Source organism: Cavia porcellus, unplaced genomic scaffold, assembly GCF_034190915.1.
Source record: "Cavia porcellus strain 051 isolate PalLab524CR breed Dunkin Hartley unplaced genomic scaffold, mCavPor4.1 scaffold_29, whole genome shotgun sequence".
Classification (NCBI taxonomy): Eukaryota; Metazoa; Chordata; class Mammalia; order Rodentia; family Caviidae; genus Cavia; species Cavia porcellus.
This window is the reverse complement of record NW_026947512.1, coordinates 7,613,411-7,634,995: the sequence shown is the minus strand read 5'-3', so window position 1 is coordinate 7,634,995 and position 21,585 is coordinate 7,613,411. Positions and strand designations below refer to the sequence as shown.

The following is a 21,585-nucleotide window of genomic DNA, read 5'->3' as shown; positions in this document are numbered from 1 at the left end:
AGAAAGTTTAGAGAAACCACTAACATGGATCATGCAAGGAAAGCTGCAAGAAGTGAGCAAAGCCAACCCAAGAGAGAAGCCTTGAGAGCTACAACCACCACAAGTGCTATAGAGGCTGAGCCTCCCAAGCCCTTTACAGTTCACACATTGCCACACATTGCCTTGGATGTTGGACATGAACTATGGGATTTAATGTTTGCCCTACTGGATTTTGGACTTGCTTTTTTTTTTTTTTCCTATTTAGAAAAATGGACTTGCTTTGGACCTATTCTTTTCTGTTCCTCTATTTGGAATGGTAATGTTTATCTTGTGCCATTGTATGTTAGAAATGTTTAGCTTTCTTTTCATTTGTACAGAGAGGCTTGCATCTAAGACTTTACATTAAATCTCAAAGAGGAGTTTGGACTGAACTTCAAAGCAGTGCTAAAACTATTGTGCCTTTGCATGAAGGGATGTGCATAAGTCATTGTGGGGGAGGAGTCAGGGGCAGAATGTTACAGCTTATATCTAGATGTCCCCAAAGCCTCATGCAGTCATAGGTGGGGGAGGGTTTTTTTTGGTTTGTTTTTTGACAACCCTTGTGTCGAGGGCTGGCTTTCAATAGCTCACAGCGAGGGAGCTGCTCTGCTACATACAAAAACCCCCGACCCAGAAGCAGGTTGTCTATGAATGGTTTAGCGCAAGGTTCTCCGTGAATGGGCATTCTGTGATACAAGAATTCTGTGACAGGTGAGAGGGCTGCCCCTTTCTGGCCGTGCCCCTAGATGGGGGAGTTTGAGTGTGACTGGATTAGGATGTGTAAAGTGGGTTGTGGGCGTGGATGCACTACTCAATAATAACTTGCAACCTGGATGGAAAATCAAAGGAGCAGAAAGAAAGCAGCCTGCTGCTGGTCGCTGCTTTGCGTCTTCTGCCTGCTTCTCATGGACTGTTCTCTGTGCTACCTCTGCCTTTGAGCCAGAAAGTTATGGACTGAAACCTCTACAAACTGAGGTTTTTCTCCTCTAATTTATGGGTGTTAGCTCTTTTGTCTCAGCAGTGAGAGAAGTAATGAAGACACTAGTGTATTGAAATGTTTTGACTGTATTTTCTTCTATTAGTTTCAGAGTTTCAGAGTTTCAGGTCCTACATTTAGGTCTTTGGTCCATTTTGAGTTGATTTTTGTATAGGATGAGAGAGATCTCGTTTCTTTTACATGTTGGTATCCAGTTTTTCCAACACTACTTACTGAAGGCTCTTTTTCTCCGATGTAGATTTGCTGTGTTTGTCAAAAGTCAGTTGGCTGTAGACCTGTGAGTTTATTTCTGGGATTGCTGTTCTGATGCATTGATCTATTTTTTACAACAATATCATGCTGTTTTGGTTACTGTGGCTCTGTAGTATTTATTGAAACCAGGTACTGTGATGTCACTATCTCTGTTCTTTTTGCACAATTGCTTCGGAGTCTTTTCCACATGAATTTTAGGATTGTTTATTCTGGTTCTTTGCAGAATGTCACTGCTATTTTGATACGAATTATACTTGAATCTATAAATCGCTTAGGATAGTGTGGACATTTTAGCAACATTCTTCCAAACCATGAATATGGTAGGTCTCTCTGTGTGTATTGCCTTCATCATTGTTTTGAAATTTTTATTGTAGAGTCTTTTACTTCCCTAAATTTATTTCCAGGTATTCTTACTGCTATTGTGAATGTTACTACTTTCATGAGTTCTTTCCTAGCAGTCTCATTTTTGGAGTGTAAAAATGGTTTTCTAAGTTTTGTATCCCTGATTTGTTTTGTTTTATTTTTGAGAAAGGGTCTTACTATGTAGTTCAGCCTTCTGAACTCACTAAGTAGCCCAGGCTGTCCTCAACCTCATGGCTGTCCTCCTGCCTCAACCTCCGTAGTGCTAGCATTACAGACTTGCACCATAAACCCAGCTTCACCGTCTTTGGTTTTTAAAATTAATTGATACACTCTTAATGTACATAATAATCCCTTTCATAATGGGAAATTTGTACCTGTGATAATATATTTTTCTTTCCCCCCCATTCACCTCCCCTCCTATTCCTATTCATCTCCCTTCTACTTCCTATTTACAAAAGTTTTGTCTCCATTTTTTTCTTATATTTTTTTCCCCCTTTTATATGGTGCTGGGGGGTTGAACTCAGGGCCTTGTGCATGTTAAACACACACTACCACTGTACAGCATCCCTGGATAGATACACTACCATGTCTGCAAACAGGTAATTTGACTTTTTGCTTTTTATTTATTTTTCAACATATGGTCTTGCTATGTACTTTTGGGTTGCCTTGAGCTCATTATGTAACCTAAACTGGCCTCCAGCTGATGGCAGTTCTCTGCTTTGGCTTACTTATATATCTTTTCTTCTGGTTTGTGTCTGGATGTCCCTTCAAAGCCCCATGTGAGGATGGGGGGCCGACTTTTCTGAGGTAGCTGACTCTGGAGTTTGTGATTAGTTCATGGTCCAGTGCTTGGAATGGGGTATGAGCGCTACACCTGCCCTGCTGGGCGTCCTGCTTACAATGGAAGGGAGGAAAAGAGGCTCGCTTCTCCTTGCTTGTTGCCTTTGCTGTTTTTCGAGTGCCATCCTGCCTTGAAGCCAGACAGTTATGGACTGAAACCTTTACAAACCGTGAACCCAAGAAACCTTTCCCTCCCTAACTTTGGGTGTTGGTATTTTGTCTCAGCAACAAGAGAAAAGTAACTAAGACACCTTCAATTTCTTTCTTTTGTCTAGTTGCTGTGGCTAAAACTTATAGTCGTAAATTGCATAAGAGTAGTGAGGATGAACACCCTATTTTTTTTGGATCTTTGAAAAAATGCTTTCAACTAAATATGATGCTGGTTGCACCTTTAGTATGTTGAAGCACAATCCTCTATATTGAACATCTTCAGGACTTTTTAAAAACCATGAAGTGTTATAGAATTATATCAAATGCTTTTTTTTGCATCTATCCAGATTATCATATGATTGTTCCTCTTCATTTTGTCAATATGATGTATTACATTTATTGACTGATGTATGTTGAACTTTGTATCCCTGTATCCATCCATCTTTTTTTTCTTAATCATTGAAGTCTTTTGATGAAATATATAAAGTTTATATATATATATAAAATTTTTGACCCCAAACTTACGTAACTACTAATGCAGTCGAAGCACCCTGCTTTTCACATAAATATGTGAGAATGCTTTATGAATTAAAAATATTAGCTCTTTTATTATTTTATGTAATTCTCCCTATTTTATCTACTGGCCCCTAATTTACTATATTTTATTAATATCTTCAATTGTAAGTTACATTTTTCTTTTTTTAAAACAAAGCATGTAGTTCAGGCTGGCCTAGATTTACTATGTGGCCCAGGCTGGCTTTGAACCCGTGGCAGTCCTCGTGTCTCAGCCTCTCAAGTGCAGGGATTATAGGTGTGTGCTGGCCTTGTAAGCTACACCTTTTTTTTGTACCAGGAATCTAACTCAGGACCTTGCCCTTGCCAGGCTCTGTACCACTGAATTATATGCTTGATCCCGGTAGCTTTTTTAGCGGGGGGAGTGGGGTACCGCTGATTGAACTCATGATCTTGTGCTTGCCAGATAGGCACTTAGGCCCAGTAGCTTTTTAAAATGTTTTCTGTGAGCAGAGTACTTGAGAATGTTATCACAGAAGTATTATTCACATCTCAGTGAAAGACAAAAATGTTGTATGGAAAAACGCAATGAATAATGTAAGACAATGTGTAATTTATGTGTTAGGTGGAAGAACATCACTTTACAGGAAAGGTGGCTTATTGAGGACAGGAGTGGTAATGTTTCATTTAGGTGAAAAAAAAACATGTTAAGTATTGCAAAATAGCATAACTGAAGATAATGACAATTTAGTCTTTTTGGCATGCTTTTTGGATAAAGGGCTTGAGTTGAAGTAGAAAATGCAGTTATATTTGGTGAGGTGGGATAAGAGTATTCAAGCCTTAAAAATGAAGCAGAGATGAATGGTAAAATAATAGTACACTGACTATTTTATTTAGCTTCTGTTTTCTTTCTTTTTTGAGGTAAAGAAAGTTTGTGAATGAAAACTAGAAAAATCCAAACTGTTTAGAACTGTCTTCCTTCTTTTTTTTAAAAAAGGATTTCTAGTAGCATTAATAAATTTATCTTGACTTTTCCCTTTCAGTTCCTCTTAGTACTAGTTAATTATATAGCAGAAAATTGTTAAATATAAAGCTTTTATATTGCTATTAAGCAAGGCAGAAGGTGAATGGTAGAACTCATTTGCCAAAGATCTTTCAAGATACTTCATTGAATGTTGGAATTCTGACTCTTACCAGCTGTAAGAGAGGGGCAAATTGTTTAACTTATGTCTCAATTTTCAGTTGTAAAATCAGCATCCTAAACTTGCCTTATAGAAGAGATGAGGACTGAGAAGGACATATACACAGCTTTCAAAATACACACATGGCAAATGTTCAGTAAGTAGCTATGTATCTGTCTGTAGTGCTGTTTGCAGTAATTCAAGTGTTCACAGTGAAAACATTCTTAACTAGAGTTAATCTGTTTACAGATTTGATCATTGTATTCCTACATGTGGGCAGGTAAGACATTAAAGATTGTCTTATAGAGTGAATAATAATACCTGTTTGAGTGTTTAATAGATGCTTGGTGTTGTTCTAACTACTTTATCTGCATCAATTATGCATATTTGTGATAACCTAGTGAAGTATCAATACTTCATTTTAAAGAGGAAGAAATAGGCACAGGGAGATTAATCAAGTAGCCATGGTTGTACACATAAGTGACAGAGCTAGGATTCAAGCCGAGGTTTTCTAGTTGTAGAGTTTCAGTTGTTAATATCTAATTCCCCTCCCCCTGTTTTTTGGTCTTTGAAACAGGGTTTCAGCACTTGAGAGACTGAGGCAAGAGAATTTTGCTGTGAGTTTGAGCCCAGCCCAGGCTACATAGTGAGTTCAAGGCCAACCTGATTTACATAGACAGACCCTGTTTCAAAACAAAAAAGCAGGGGAGGGGTTTTCTCTGAAGTTCAGGCTGGGCTTGAACTCACTTTGTAACCCATGCTGGCCTCAAACACAGTGCTCTCCCTACCTCAGCCTCCCAAGTGTTGAGATTACAGGCTTCATTTCTTGTTTATTTATTTATTTATTTTTGATAGTACTGGGGATTGAACCCAGGGCTTTCACACTGTGTTACATCTCCAGGCTTTTTTATTATTTTGAAGCACAGTCTTGCTAAATTGCACAGACTAGATTCCCCTGTGATTCCCCTGCCTCTGCCTCCCACGGTGCTGAGATTAACAAATGTGTGTCACTATCCTGGTTACTTAACTTCCTAAGTGGTAAGTAAGCAAGCATGTTGAACTGAATGAAAAGCAAAATACTGTATACTATGTATCAGAATTTGTGGGATGCCACTAAAACAGTTCTTAATGGAAAGAATTTATATTCCTGAATTCCCGTATTGAAAAAGATTTCAAATCAATCACTTTCATTTCCACTTTGTTATGAAAAAGAAATTAAACCAAAGTTAATTACAAGGAAGGAAATTATAAGTAACAATATGAAATAACAGTATTTCTGTTTTCTAGTCATTAGAAAAAAATCAGTGAAACCAAAAGCTGCTTTTTTGAGGGCTGGGTGGAGATCAATCAAATTCACAAAGCATAGACCAGGCTGGGAGGTATAGAGAATAACAGGGGTGACAGAACCACAGAATCTACAGATAACAAAAGGATAACAAAGGAACATTATCATTAACTATTTATTTATTTATTTTTTCTTATTTTATGGTACCGGGGATCAAACTCACGACTGTGCGTTTGTAAGGCAGGCACTTATGCCGCTGAGCTAAATCCCCAGCCCTATCATTCACTTTATGCCTATCAATTTTTCGACAGATGAGACATTTTCTTTGAAAGATGTATGTACCTAAACTTCATTCAAGAAGCAATAGACAACCTGAATAATCTAGTATCTATTAAAGAAATCGAATTTGTGATTAAAATACTCCCAGACAACAAAAAATAAAGACTTTAGGCCCAGGTAACTTTATAAATAAGTTCTGCTGAACACTTAAGGAAAAAGTCGTACTGGTTCTATATAAGCATTTCCAGAAAATTAGAAAAAAGAGAACTCTTTCTAATGTATTTTGTCAGGCCAGCTCGAACTTCATACTGAAACAGACATGAAATTACACAGAAATACTGCATATGAACACAGGTCCAAAAATTCTAAAGATGTTTTAATAAACTGAATGCAGTATTCATAGAAAAGATAATCCATCATGACCAAATGAGGTTTATTTCAGGGACGTAAGGTCATTTTAAACTTAAAAGGCACTTGTGGGGCCAGGGATATAGCTCAGCATTATAGCATCTGCCAGGCAATTGCAAGGTCGTGAGTTTGATTTCTGGTACAAATAATAAATAGATAGCACTCATGGACATTATATTAATCAACTTTTTAAAAACCCACATAATCAACATTTGACGATCTAACCTTTTTTCCAGATACTGAGCGAAGCAGGATTGCGCACATAAAACAAGATTGTGTATTGACTAGCTGACAAAGATACCACGACCAATGTGGGCATAGTGACACACATGTGTAATCCCAGCTACTCAGGAGGCTGAGATAGGACTACAAGTTCCAGACCAGTTTGGACTATTTAGCTAGACCCTGTGTTAAAGTATAAAGCACTGGGCATGTAGCTCAGTGGTGAGCACTTACCTAGCATGTGTGAGGCCATGCATGCATGCACACACAGACACAAAGTCATTTGGAGCATTGTCTCTTTACCTAGCAGTAATTTATCCTTGTCAAGACTTAATTTTTAGCATCACTGACATTTAGTGGATATAGGTACTGTCAGACATCCTAATAATATGTGGCAAAATCTTCCTTGATAAAGAATTAACCAGTCCCAATCCAACTGACCATAGTGCCAAGGCTGAGAAAATCTGTTAGAATATTTAGAGTCAGTTTAACTCTGTATCATTTGAATTCTGTTATTATAAAGTCATGTGTTGAATTTGTTATTGGCAAAACAAGATGCTAAATAAAAACCATGGCAGAAAATTGTCTCTTAGGCCTTTGGTAATGTGTGGATAATATGTTTATGAGACCCTGATTCATGGAATAATTATTTTCATCCAGCCACCTGGAATTCTGTTTGGGTGTGTTGTAGTTCAGGTATTTCTTTTCATATATTTTTTAAAGAGTGCTGAAGAACCATCACCATCATATACATAATTCTCTAACCTAGTATAATAGAGGCCATCAGAGCTAAATTATAGTCAGTTGACTAAGATTTAATTTTTGTTTGTTTTTGAAATAGTGACTATTTGAAGTCTGAAATTTAGATTTAAGATTGACTAAAATGTTTTGTTTGTTTGTTTTATTTTGACCAGTGTTCTATAAACAGGCTGAGACCTTGGTTCTTTGAGCAGATAATTTCAGCATTTTTATATGATGACATTTGGAGCGTAATAGTTTCTTCTGTTTTCATTTTATTTTTATTTTTCAATGTAGCTGGTATAACACAAAAATTATACATTATTTATGGGATATCATGTGATATTTTGATACCTACTTACGTTGTATAATGTTTAAATATGGTTCCCTGTATATATTTAAACATTATTTCTTTATGGTTAGAACACAAACTCTTTTCTTACAGTTTTTTGAATTCAGTACATTTTAACCATTTTCCATTTTAAGAGAGAAACTAAGAGAGAAGGTAGATTACAGTGGAGCGAGGGACAGTGGTTTGGATAGAAATGAAAACTGTCTTCTAATCTGTTGTTTTTGAGAAGTGGTATTTTTTCCAAATTTAATAGTAATTGGAATTTTGTCAATTTAGTTTGATTAGGATCTTAGATAATAACTTGCTGCGGGAATGGGGATTTAGCTCAGCGGCATCCCTGGTACCGATAAAAAGGAAAAAGACAAAAAAAAAACAAACCCCAAAACTTGCTGCTATTACAGACTTATATCAGCTGCTCTGAAGCTTAGGCAGCGTGGCAGGATTTGGTCCATGTACTGAGGTAGAGTGTAGCTTGCTTTTGTCCCTTGCTCCCATCTGTTGTACTAAACTCATGCTTTCTGAAGTACAGTCTGTTTTTCATTTCAGACCACTGATTGGCAAAGTTTCTGTAAAGGCTCAGTTAGTAAGTAATGTAGGTACTCTAATCTATATAGTCTCTGTTGCAGATTTTCAGTTTTGCCCCTGTAGGGTTAAAACCACCATAGGTAATAAATTCATGGATCAGTTGTGTGTTCCAGTAAAACTATTTACAAAAATGGGGCTGGATTTACTTTATTAACTTCTGTTCTAGCCATGAGCATTTTTTCTTTGGAACATTTGGTTTTGTCTGTTTTGTCTCCCCAGTGGTAGCTGTTGTCCCCAGTGGAGTGGTTGCCAGTGGAAGAAATGTGGTACCCTTTTACTTGAAGCTTTTTTTCCCCTCTTGTCTTTTTGAGACAGTTTCACTATGCAGTTCAGGCTGACCTTGCACTCACTTTGTAAGCCAGGCCAGCCTGGAACTCAAGGCAGCTCCTGCCTCCAGCCTCCAGAGTGCTGGGATTACTGGTATGTACCACTATACCTGGTTTTGCAGTTACTCTATTTTTATTTAATGACTTTTACCAATGATGGTAGAGTGAGTGAGTAATATGAACTTTAAATGAGAAGCAGAATGATAAAGCAGCATTTTTTCCTTTATCATTTTTTATGATCCTTTTTGCTCATAACTCATATGCAGGTAATCTTTGAAAAAATCTCTAGAATAATAATTATTGTGATTATTTTAATGGTATTGGAAATTAAACCTCAAGCTAGGCAAGCTTCATACAACTGAGCTATATCCACAGACCTTTTTAAAATTTGTACATTGACAGGGCGGTGCTAACTTGCCAGGCTAGCCTCCGTGTTGTGATCCTCCTGTTCCAGCCTTCCGAGGAGCTGGGATTATAGCTTCGTGTCACTGTGCCTGACTTTTTTTTTGTTTTGTTTTTTTTCTTCTTGAGAGCACTATGTCCTCTTAACTTCTTTGAGCCTCGCTTTCCTAAATTTATATAACAGTATTCATTTTAGATGACTATTAGAACATAATGAAGCAAACCATTCTGGTCTCCATAATATCTGTGTCTAAACAGGAATCTACCTTTTCCTGGTCATTGGGTGTCCAGGAACTAATGCAGTAATAATTGCAGACTTTTGGTATTCTTCACTTCTCAGTAAAGTATTTGGATGGAAAACTGGCTATAAATTTACTAGAACATCTTTTGAAATCCTGCTGAAATTGAGGTATGTGTGTAAACAAATCACTATGCAAACAATTGTCCCTTATATCCATGGGGAATTGGTTATTAAAATCTGCACATAGTCACACTTAATTTATAAAATGGTGAATTTTCATATAACCTATATGTCTTCCTACATAATTTAAATCATTTCCAGGTTACTTATAGTAACTAATTCATTGTAACCATTATATAGTTAGACTGTATTATTTAAGGGATAATGACAGGGAAAAATCCATACATATTTAGCACAACTGTAATTTTTTCTGAAGTATTTTTAATCTGTAATTGGTTTAATCTGCAATTCCATATTCCAGGGATATGGAATCTGTGTTTATCCTAGCTGAAAAACAGGATCTTAATATTAGCCAGTGGGATCTTTAATATTAGAGAACACGATGGGGGGGGGATGCTGCGTTGGTGTGTTGCTGATAGAATTCTTGGCTTTTGCAAGTTAATGCTTGTGTTTTTACTATTCTGTGAGTGACTGGGAGGGTGCATATCATGAAACTTATGATTGTCAACACAGATTTGCTTCTGGTCTGTCACCGAGTAAACACATCAATATAATTTTTTTTTTTTTTTTTTGGTCTTTTTGAAATGGGGTCTTGCTATGCAGTTCAGGCTAGCCTTAAGCTCACATTGTAGCCCAGGCTGGTCTCGAACTCGCAAGGATCCTCCTGCCTCAGCCTTCTGAGTGCTGGGATTGCAGGCGTGAGCCACCACACCTGGCACATCTCAATATAATTTAACCTCTACTATTTTGAGTTGTGACTTGTTTGCAGTACTGTGATCCTGTTGCTGGAGCTAACTTCTGGTAGCCAGAGAGAACACAATTGTAATAGACCTAGGAGGAAACAGAGTCTATGTATAAGGACTCATCTTTTCACTAGGTCCAGGATAAAGTTCTCTTTCTACCTGTTTCTTCAGGCGCGGTTCCTCTTGTGTTCAGATCTCTCTTTTGCATTTTGTTCTCTGCTGTACTTGAAGTGTTGACAGTTCTCTTGAGTATGCACAAGGATTTTACTGGTTCTAACTTCATACAAGCTATTTCTTTGCTGTCTTGTGCACTTGATGAACTACTATTAAAAGCAAAGAGAGGAAACTAGCTATTTCATCTCCTTCCTGTCCCTCATTCTACAGTAGAGATTCAAGTAGAGGTTTTGTAGGAAAAGTTTGGCGTTGCAGAATGTGCCAAGGATTAGTAAACAAGGATGCAGTTAAGACCTGTTTCTGTCATTAGCTGGTTATGTGAGCTTGGCCAGATCACATGACCTTAGCATTGCGTTGATACTCTTTTATGTAGAATCAGGAGATGGAAATAAAGCAATATGCTAGCAAACTTGCTTTCCCCCCCCCCTTTTTCTTCTATCCTTTTCATTGATTTTGGCACACTCGGAAGATAGGAAAGTGAAAGAAGAAATTCTTTACAATAAACTCTTATGGCTGTCATTTTCTAAGGGACCTGTGATAGAATAATGCATTCTGGGATGATGTTCTGGGACGAGGGAATAATACTCTGGGATGAGGGAGTAAAGATCAAAATGAGGGAAGAAGTGAGGATTCGAAATGCATCCTAAGTCAAGGTCTCCAAATTACCTTCTATCTCTTAAGTAATATTTATCTTATCTATATTATTATGAGGCAAAAATATGTATAAATATGTAGATACCTTAGTTCTAAAAAGCTGTTCTTGAGCTTGACACTTAGTGTCACTAAAAAAGTGACTGCTATTGCCATCTATTGGTGGAAAGAGTTGTAGTCTTCATTGGTTATGTAGCTTTCTTAGTTCCTATGAAATTTTGCAAGTTGTGGAGTTTCTTTATGATTTAGAAGAATTTATTCCCCCCCCCGATACTTTTTTGTTTTGAACTATTTCAAACTAATACTGTAGTAAAGTTATGAGAAGAATTCATTATGGTTTTCCATAGAAACAACCATAGGATATTGTGTGTATGTGTATTTTCCTACCCCTTATATGCTTATAGAATGTATATATTAATATCTTTACGTAGTTTGTATTTTTATACATCATACATAGGTAAATATGTATTTTAAATAGACTCGTCATTTCAGAGGCTAAGAAGTCCCAAGGCAATCTGGAAACATAAGGCAGCTGATAAGCTCCCCTGACATGCTCTAGTCTCTTGACTATTCCTAGGTTCACAGTGACACTCTTCTGCCAAATGTTTAAATATGCTTAATTCATTTGAATTGCTTTCATGCTTTTAATTGGTAATATTGTATTAGTATGTTGGTTTTTTAAAAATTTCAAACACATGGTAGTATGAGTTAGACTTTGAAGGATCAGTGTTTTGAATAGAAAATCTGGCCCAAAAGCACATATAGTAATCAAAAGCAACAGATAAAACAAGTGTTTGGAATGTAATTTAGCTTTTTACTTGAGCTTCCTGTTATCTGACTTTCTTGTTAACCTATATTGATATTTTGGGTCAGGTAGAGTAAGAGACCTTTTAGTTATTTTAGAATTACTTAGCCTGTTACCCTTACTGGATTTTCTATACAGGAGATAAAAGATAACCTTTAAATGCCTTATTTTATATTCTTCCTTTTGATATTTTAAAAAAATTTCTCTACAGGTCCTTCAGTTCCAAGCCATTTAATTATGTGACAGTATAACCTTCTGGCTAAATGTGGGCAGGTTTACAAATGGTTAGTAAAACAAAATTGTGTAAAGATCTATGTGTAGAGTCTTTTTTATTTAGCTAAAAGTTTTAATTCCAGTGAATAAAATAGCATTACTTTTAAACTTTTCTTTACATTTTGAAAAAATAATATATTTACTTTTTTAAAGATAGTGAGATACTTTTTTTTTTTTTGCTGTGTTGGAGACCAGGACTGCATGCATGCTAAACAAGTGCTCTGCCACTGAGTGCCATTCCCAGCTCCACAAGGTACATTTTACACGGGCCAGTTTTGTTCATGGTTTGTAATGTTACACATTCTAATTAAGTGGGAATGTCAAGATGATTATATAAATGAAGTAAGTTTTGGCTTTTTCCCCCTTTAAAAATTATCTAATTTAGAATGTTAGTTTTGAAAACCATCTTTGTCACACATCTTGAGTATGTTCCTAAAAGTCAATAGGTATGTCTGGAAAAGATAATGTTTTAACTTAATAATATAGTAAGTGATCTAGTAAAGTTCTGACAAATCAGTGCTTTCTTTTCTTTTCCACTGCCATGTCTGTGTATCTACTCTAAACCCTACCTTGACCTGGAGCGCCAGCGCCTCTGGTCGGTGCTGGACGCTTGGAGCAGGGCGGGAGGGGCTCTTCCTGGTGACCGATGTGGAACGGGGCAGCGAGGCTCGCGGGTGGTGGTGGGGTGCGTTTTTATTGTGTTGTTTTTTTTATGTTGGGTCTCTAACATCAAGGAACTCAGAGGTCATTAAGGAGAAACAACAATCAGTGAAAATACAGGAATAGAGTTCTCAAAGATCCAAGAGAAGCGCACAGGCGGGAGAGTAGTGAGCTCCTGGAGCCTCGGACCCGAACCTTTTACACCTCCGGAGAGGCACAGGCTGCGCTTCTAAAGTAGGACTTCGTGTCGCGAGCTTATGGTTGGCAGGTAGCAAAGATAACCTTAGTGGTGTCAAGAAGTAACTGCGGTTTTTTTACTAAATTTTTTGTCAGAATCGCTGCTCAATATCGGTGTCACAACGAAATATTTTGTTACTCATGAGCATTTTAATTAAGGCTGTAATTTCTGAAACTGGGGCATTTGGAAGTAATCTAATTTTCTTAGATTAAAAAATAAGAGTAATAGGAGCTGTTAGGCAAGCTGAACACGGGCTTGTGTTAATTCTGTGACGCATGCCATTTACATCTGAGACTCCAGTGAATATTATATAAAAGTACCTTCAAGTGTTGTTTAAAAACAAATATTAAAGGAAGCAAATTAGCACTGTAGTGACTTTTAAATACTGAAATTACAATTGTGGTTTGATAATTTTACCCTGTTGTGTGTTTTCTCTTGAAACGTTATAAGAATATTCTGGTGAGAAGATGTTTCTGTTACTGAACCTGTCACTACCACTTTTGTGTTTCTTTTAAAGTATTTGTTTGAATGTTTATTTTACTATTTATTATAGCACAGGTCCTTTGCACTGAGTACATCCCCAGCCTTATTTTTATGTTGCAAGACAGCGTCTCACTAAGTGACCCAGACTGGACTCACATTTGCAATGCTTCCTTTCTCCGTCTCCTAGAGAGTTGAGATAACAGGCATGCACACCCAACTGCAGTGTTTGAGTTGTGGTCTTAGTGTGTTGCTTAGGTTGGGTTTGAACTCTTGGGCTGAAATGAATGTTCTGCCTCAGCCTCCCAAGTAGCTGGAACTAAGGTGTATGTCACCATGCCTGGCAATTTCTGTCTGTCTGTCTGTCTGTCTGACACTCTCTGTCTCTCTCTCTTTCTTTCTTTCTTTCTGTAGTGGTGAGGTAAAGATGTGAAATCTAACCCAGAGTCCAGCATATGCTGGATAAACACACTACTGCTAAGCTACATCCCTCCTCTGATTTTTTTCTCCTTTTGGTGGTACTGGGTACTGAGCCCAGAGCCTTTGTAAGTGAGCTACAGCTCTAGTCCCTGCTTCAGCCACTCAGAGTGCTGGGATTACTGTTATGTGCTGTGATGCCCGGCTATCTAGGGTTTTGATAACATGAATTTTAGGCTCAGATCTTAGTTCAGTGTTGTTTAAATGTTACCAAAGAAAAGATACCTATAATTGAATTTTATTACCAGTTTCCTTGCAGTTGCTTAGCTCTTTTAGAGTATATTTTATAAAACTAGTAAATGTCTTTAATAATCAATGATAACAAATTAATTTTAAGAAAGAATATGCAGCATTACTGTGAAATGAGGTTAATTAGTGAGAAATTGTTGCTTTAATTTTAACCCTTACTTATTTACAAAATTGATCTTCTTCTGGGGAGAACACCATTGAGAAGGTGGACATTTAGGAGACTGTATATGACCTGCAATTTGATAATTGAGTTCAGTGAACTCAAATGAGAAATTAAATATCGGTGTCAAGATTTCTTGTTTGGAGATTATATTGCTTGGAAAGAGCCAAAATAGCTGTTTTGGACAGCCAGAGTAGCCTAACTATCTTAGGAAGTTGAAAAAAGTAAATAGAAACCAGAAAATTTAAATAATAAAGCTCTTGTGATATTAGTGGTCCTTATGAATGGTCGTGCCATTTATAGCATGAGGGAAAATAAACTGTTAAAGCCTGTATTGTCTTATTTGTCTTGTTTAATTTGTCTAGACACACACTAAAGAATAAACTCATGTTTTTGTTGTTTAGGACTTACAGTGTTTTATACTATATGAGCCTCTCATACTTAAACATATTAAATGCTATTATGATTGTAGTACACTTAACAATAGTTATAAGAAGTGTTTTGTTTAAGAGTATGTTTTGCTGTGTATCTACAAAATGGATTTTAATAGGACCCGTTTATGTGGAATATTTGAATGGCTGTTTTATGAAAACAGGCAGAAGATCCTTGATTCTTTGTTATAGTTTATAAATATATTAACGACATTCCAAACTTGTATTGTCTATTTTCAGTAAATAAAGGTAATAATATTTATATTTAATATGTAGAGTAAGTTAAAAATAAAAGTTCTTTCATAATTAAAAATTTTGAGCCAGGTATGGTAGTTCATGCCTGTAACCCCCAGCTCTCGGGAGGCTGAGGCAGGAGAATCACTGTGAATTTGAGGCCAGCGTGGGCTACAAAGTGAGTTCAAGGCTAGCCTGAACTGCAAAACCCTGTCTCAAAGACTATTAAATAAATAAAAATAAAATTTTTTTTTGTAGCACTAGGGGGCACTCTTGATTTATGAATTCATGTCATACCTAGTCTGCATAGAATATGAAATGAAATTATTTGAAAACATTTCATTGCAAACTGATACTATCTAAATTAGATTGTCTTTTGGCACTCGTGAGGCTGAGGCAGGAGTATCACTATGAGTTTGAGTACAGGTTAGGCTACATAGTAAGTTCAAGGCCAACCTACACTGCACAGTGAGACCCTGCATTAAAACAAGCAAACAAAAGGACAAAAGATTGGAATTATCAAGCTGGTCTTGTACAGCAGTGTAAGCACAAGTTCATCTTTAATAGTGGCCTAAAGATAATGAAGCTAAGAGAATATATTGGAGGGAATTACAGTATATCTGCACTTGACTTATTTTCACATCAGTTTTCTAAATGAGTTGAGGTGGTTTTGAAATTCTATTACTTCAGGTGTTTCTTACCTGAAAAACTCTAGCACACTGTTCCACTTTTAGCATGTGCTTAGACTAGTCAAAAGAAATGAAGATAGATTAAAGATACGACTTAAAGTTGCTAACAAGTAATTTTTAAGCATTTGAAAACCTGGAGCATGTTGTACACCATGTAGGAAACAGATTTGGGGCATTCTTACTCATTAGATTTTAATTAGGATTTAGTGATACTCCTCAACATGTGTTTCATAGAGCTACATTTTGATCAAAATACAGTAAAAGGCATATAACCATTAATATTCCCTCAAAATACTTGCTCTTGCTTTGAATACAATTATCCCATCATTCTTGCCACTTTGTCAAACAGTTTGGAAGTCTTTTTTAAATTTTATTTTAGAGAGATTTAAAAAATTTTATTTTAAAGAGATTAAAAGAAATGATATAGGCTTTCAAAACAAGCTAGTAGGAAATTAACAATAGTTACTATATTGCATAATGCTATCTTCAAAATGGTTACTCAGATTACATCATCACTTGTGAGTTTTGCTAATGGTATTTTGATCTGAATTGCATTTAATCTGTATAACAATTTTGGGAGTATGGCCATTTTCACAATGTTTGTTCTTCCTATCCATGATCGAGGGATGTCTTTCAATTTGAAAGTCTTCTTTATGAGTATCTTTAGTTGGACTGTTGTGGCTGGCTGCCTCAATGTCCTGAGTCAACTAAAAATGTTTACTTTTCCATTGTCATTTTTACCTTGAGGAGAGCCAAATGTTGCCTGTCTTGTTAAATGAGGTCATTTGGGATATACCATAATGTTTTTGATAGAAATTTATATACTAGTAGTTGTGAAATGGTATTGAAATAGAGGATGAAACTATTTTCCCATTCTTAGCCGTTTTCCTTTTTTTTGTTGTTGTTGGTATGGGGATTGAACTCACTACTGCGCACTTGCAAGGCAAGCACTTATGCTGCTGAGCTAAATCCCCAGCCCCCCCTCACCATTTTCTATGCACATTTTTTCCTAAATAATAAGCTCTTATAGTATTTATAGTTCACTATAGTGTTCCTGTGTACAAACTCAGTTCAGACAATCCTATCAAGGTCAAAAAACAGTCTTAAAAAGCTGAAATTTGAAAGGACATGATCACAAAACTCCAATAAAGTTGAATAAATTTCATGTTAATTCTTGTTTAAGAGCCATGATTTACACATACTTTAAAACATACCTTCTCTCAACTATAGCTTACCACAGAGTGATTGCAGTGAACAAGTTGCAGCTTGTCACACAGTGGTTCCACCAAGCCACCTCTTGTATTGAAGAAGATACCTTCCTTCTGATTGGGTGACACTTGGCCACAGCATTCGCTGTATTTTTTGATCTCATGATGTGTGGTGATGTAGAAAGAGTATTTGACTAGACTTTTGATGATTTGAGTCGTGTTTTTTATTCTTCACTTACCAGAAGTTCTGTTTCTTACGTGGGAATAATACTAATATTATTGTTATATTTTGTTTTAAAATGTATTCCCCAAATAGTGTTAATGGTAGTTGTGAAAATCGATAAGGATATTAATAAACTTTAAAGCCCTAAGTAAATTAATATATATTGTGATGTTTTTTGTGATATCACTATCACTGGTAAGCTTATTCAGTATCGTTGATTTAGAAATGTCATTTGGGTCTCAAAAAATTTATCATGTATGCAATGTGTTACTTTATCACATGGTTTTTGTACTTACTATTTACTTAACTAAAGTTATCCAGTTGATTTATTTCTCAGAATATTAATCAGTGAAAATAATGCTTCTGCTTCTCTTAGGAGGACTAACAGTGGTAATTATTCATTATTACCCAGTTACTCTTTCTCAACTTTTTTTTTAGACAGGGTCTCTCTCTGTAGTTCAGGCTGGCCTTGAGCTCACTTGTAGTTCAGGCTGGTCTCCAACTCACACTGATCCTCCTGCCTCAGCCTCCTGAGTGCTGGGATTACAGGCATGAGCCACCATGCCTGGTGTTTCTCATCATTTAAAAAAAAAAAAAAAAAAAAAAAAACTGTCCTCAATCTGGATAGTGTCACTGACATAGAAATGGAGTTTAACAAAATTGTAGGATTTTAGCCTGGTGGTAGACATAGATTTTGCTTTTTTATTAAACTTTAAGGAAAACACCATTTTAACTTTTCTGTATTTTTTTTTTTTAAATAGGAATAATGCATTTGTGGTCCTGGACATGAAATAATCAGTCCTTTTGCTGCTGACATAGGGTCAGGGACTGATGAAGGAAGCATGGACCTAATGAACGGACAAGCAAGCAATGTTAATATCCCAGCTACTGCTTCTGAGGTAACACACTTGCAGAACTTAGTTTTAAAATTTCTTACCTGGTTTTCTAATTTTTCAAACATTTTGGTATATCATATTTTAAAAACAGTAGGATGAAAAAGGGGTCACATTTTTGGAGACTTTGTTTATTAACTTTTAATTTTGCCATTCATATGTTCATTGTGCACCTTAGAAACATTTAATCCTTATCTGTTAAGATACTTGGAAAAAAAGACTAATAATGACTGCTTGTAAAACTCTTTCTGAGGTGTAGTTTAAACGAAAAATAATTTCTTTTTGGGGTGTTTTTAAATTACATGAACCTTGAAGGCAGTAGTGTAACTGAGGCAAAGAAAATTTCTCTTATTTGGAATCACCAAGTTAAAATTTCTTGATCAAAATACTGATAAGTTGGAATACTAGAAGGACTTACTTGGCTCATGTATCTTAGACTGTAAAATGGAGGTTAAAAACTGAATTAGGTGCTCATCTCTCTATTATTATATTTTTTCTTTTTTGCTTTGCCCACACATTTAAAGTTCTTAACAAATAATAGTGAGTTATACAATTATTTAATTGTGGGCTTTTGAATGTTCTCTTAGGTTTATGTTACAAAAACTAAAAATCAGTTTAAAATTTGCAAACATACTCAGGCTGTACATGATGACATTCTGATCAACTGTGGACTATGGCCCTACAGGATTGTATCTCCTAGTAATGTAGCTATTATAGTTTGTCTAATTGTATTCTGTGATGTTTACTTGATAACATAACTGTTTAAAAACACATTTTTCAGAGCTTATCTCTGTCTTTAAGTAACACATGACCATGGGTGGCTATCCTTCTTTCCTCACCTTCCTTTACCCTACTTGAGGACCATTAAACTATTTAAAAATGTTTTATTTCCATAGGAAATGAAAGAATGTATGGATGACAAAAATAAACACAATAAAATGACCTACGAACCTAAAATCTAAACCCGAGGTTAGATTTCAGATTGTGCGACCCTTTCATGCCCTCCCAGCTCGGCAGCTGTCTCAGCTTTTCTGCAGTCTTCCCTGACCGCTGTTCTTAGCTTCCTGTTTCTAGTTTCTAGGCATTCCGTGCCTGGTTTCTATGACCTTGACTGTGAGACAGTACTAAGATAGCTGCATTTTCTTTCATTAACAGAAAAGTAGTAGCTCTGAATCATTAAGTGACAAAGGTTCTGAACTGAAGAAAAGCTTTGATGCAGTGGTCTTTGATGTTCTTAAGGTTACACCAGAAGAATATGCGGTAAGCTTCCTGGATCTTCCTTCTTAGATTTTGCACATAATTTACATATTGATGCTGTTGAATTAGATTTTGTAGCAGAGATCGTTTAAAGAATGGTGGTGGCCAGGTGTGGTGGCACATGTCTATAATCCCAGCACTCGAGAGACTGAGACAGGAGGATCTAAGTGAGTTTGAGGCTAGTCTGGGCTACATAGTGAGTTCAAGGCTAGCCTGAACTACTTAGTGAGGCCCTGTCTCCAAGAAAAAAAAAATGCGTGTGGAAATTTTGCAGGAGAGTAGCTGTTTTGGCAGCAACTTGCTAAGTTTATTTGCAATTTGGAAATAGTAAGAACTTTTGTCAATCTATACATTTATCCCCAAACCAACTGTACTTTATACTTTATTGACATATCTGAGAAGTATTTTTACTCTTTTTGTTAGCTTAAAAGTTGAAAATGAATCAGAAAGGATCATTAGAAGAATGTCATGAAGGGTCTTAAAAATCTTTTTATTTCTTAATTGGCTTTAGTGTTAATTTCTGTTATTTTTCTTTATTAATAAAGTATATAGATTTCTTACATTCAAGGAATAAATTATACTTATAATTTATTAATAAAGTACATAGATTTCTTACATCCAAAGAATAAATTATACTTGGTCATACAACAGTTCCATATATTTGTGAATTTTATTTTGTATCTATAGCCATAAATGAGATAGGTGCATGTCATGTAAAGTCATAATCTGTTACCTTTAGCGTGGTCTCATTATTTTTTGGTGCTTGTGTGACTGGGTTTGAGCCCAGGGCTACATGCTTATAGACAAGCACTCTGTTACTGCTCACTTATAAAATTTTAATTTTGAGACAAAGTCTCACTAAGCTGCCCAGTCTGCCCTTGAATTTGTGATTCTCCTGCTTTTGCTTCCTGAATAGCCAGGATTACAGATGTATACCACCAGGCTTGGCTGTAACCTCACTACTTTTTATGAATTAAGAAGAAAATATGTTTTTTTGATAATACATTTTATGTTACTGTTTGAGGAGCAATAACATCTTTATAGTAAGAACACTGCTCTGAACTATCTGGTTTTATTTTTTATTTAATGTATACTACTTTGTCCAAATTTTTTATTTTTTCTAACTTTATTTTTCATAAGATGGTGTAAACAGGCATGAAATAATTGGAAATAATTACATTTAATGGTACTAAGTACTAGTTGTTAACATTTATTTATATTTTATTTATTTAATGGACTAGATTTTAAAAATTTTCTATAATTTGTTTATAAAATTGAATATTCAGTAATATTTTAGGGTATAATGTAATTTTTTGTTGTTGTTTTTGCCGTGCTAGGGGTCACATGTAAGCAAATATTCTACCACTGAGCTTTATCCCCAGTGCCTAATTTTTATTTAGAATATATGACATAGCACAGAGTTCCAAAAAAAAAAAAAAAAAATTGTCAATTTTTTTTATTTCAGGGTCAGATAACACTAATGGATGTCCCAGTATTTAAAGCTATTCAACCAGATGTAAGTAGTTTTAAGAATATCCTTTTTAAATATAGAAAATGGTCAACTATAGTATCCTGATTAATCAGTTTCAGACTTATCAAATTATATTTCATATTATAAAATGATGAAAACTTTTGATATAATTTGTTTATATTAGTTAGGCCTCACAGATTATGGGGTATTTATAACTATACCATTAAATCATAAATAGGACTGTTTAAATTATTTTGGTTGATTTGGCTTCATTAATTTACAGACAGTATCAAAGAACATCTTTCTGTTTTTAATTTAAAAAAAGGGACTAACATAGTGCTTCTGTGAGTGGGGTGTGTGTTTAGCATTCCTGTCACTTTTCACACCCTGGGTATCCTAGCGCACCTCTGACTGGTGAGAAAACAGTGACAATTGTCTGTATGCAGCTGTCTTAGTATTTTTGCATTATAAGAAAATGCCTGATATGGGTCCTTCATAAAGGAAAGAGGCTTATTTGGTTTATGATTTTAGTGGCTGTAAGTACAAAATATGGAGCCCCCACATGGCCTCTGATGAGGGAATCCCGTGTTAGAAAAGAGAGGGAAACAGCTGCGTGCAGCCGGGGCCAAGCATGTGGGTTGTACTTTTCTTTATAACAACCTCCTCTTAGGAAGCTCACTCACTCCTGAATCTAGCATGAATTCTTTCCTAGAATGATGCTCCCCTCACCCAGTGGCCTTCCACAAGGCTTCACACTTCCAAGCTTCTACTACTTCCCAAATAATGCAGTACTGGAGCTCAAGCTTCTAGCATGAAACCCTGGGGGACACACTCAAATCATATTCAAACCACAGCAACAGTGAAGTATTGGGAACTGGCTTTCAGATTCTAAACTGATACTTTTTCCGCTCTTACCAAGAAAGAGAGTAAATCTAAT

The 21,585-nt window shown here is 35.9% G+C and overlaps 1 protein-coding gene across 5 annotated transcripts in view; it reads left to right on the top strand.

The window, feature by feature from the left end:
- The window catches only part of Ralgps2 (Ral GEF with PH domain and SH3 binding motif 2), a 148,873-nt gene that overhangs the window by 14,569 nt on the left and 112,719 nt on the right, over positions 1-21,585 (top strand). For 3 of the 5 annotated variants that reach the window (XM_063240032.1, XM_063240030.1, XM_003474629.5), the window contains exons 2-4: positions 17,789-17,926; positions 19,076-19,180; positions 20,643-20,693. In XM_063240032.1, coding sequence (XP_063096102.1) covers positions 17,870-17,926; positions 19,076-19,180; positions 20,643-20,693 — 213 coding nt within the window. In that variant the 5' untranslated portion in view covers positions 17,789-17,869. Of the gene's footprint in view, positions 1-4,575; positions 4,595-17,788; positions 17,927-18,816; positions 18,890-19,075; positions 19,181-20,642; positions 20,694-21,585 lie in introns of those variants that run through there. The other 2 variants (XM_063240031.1, XM_063240033.1) reach the window with 2 other exon arrangements.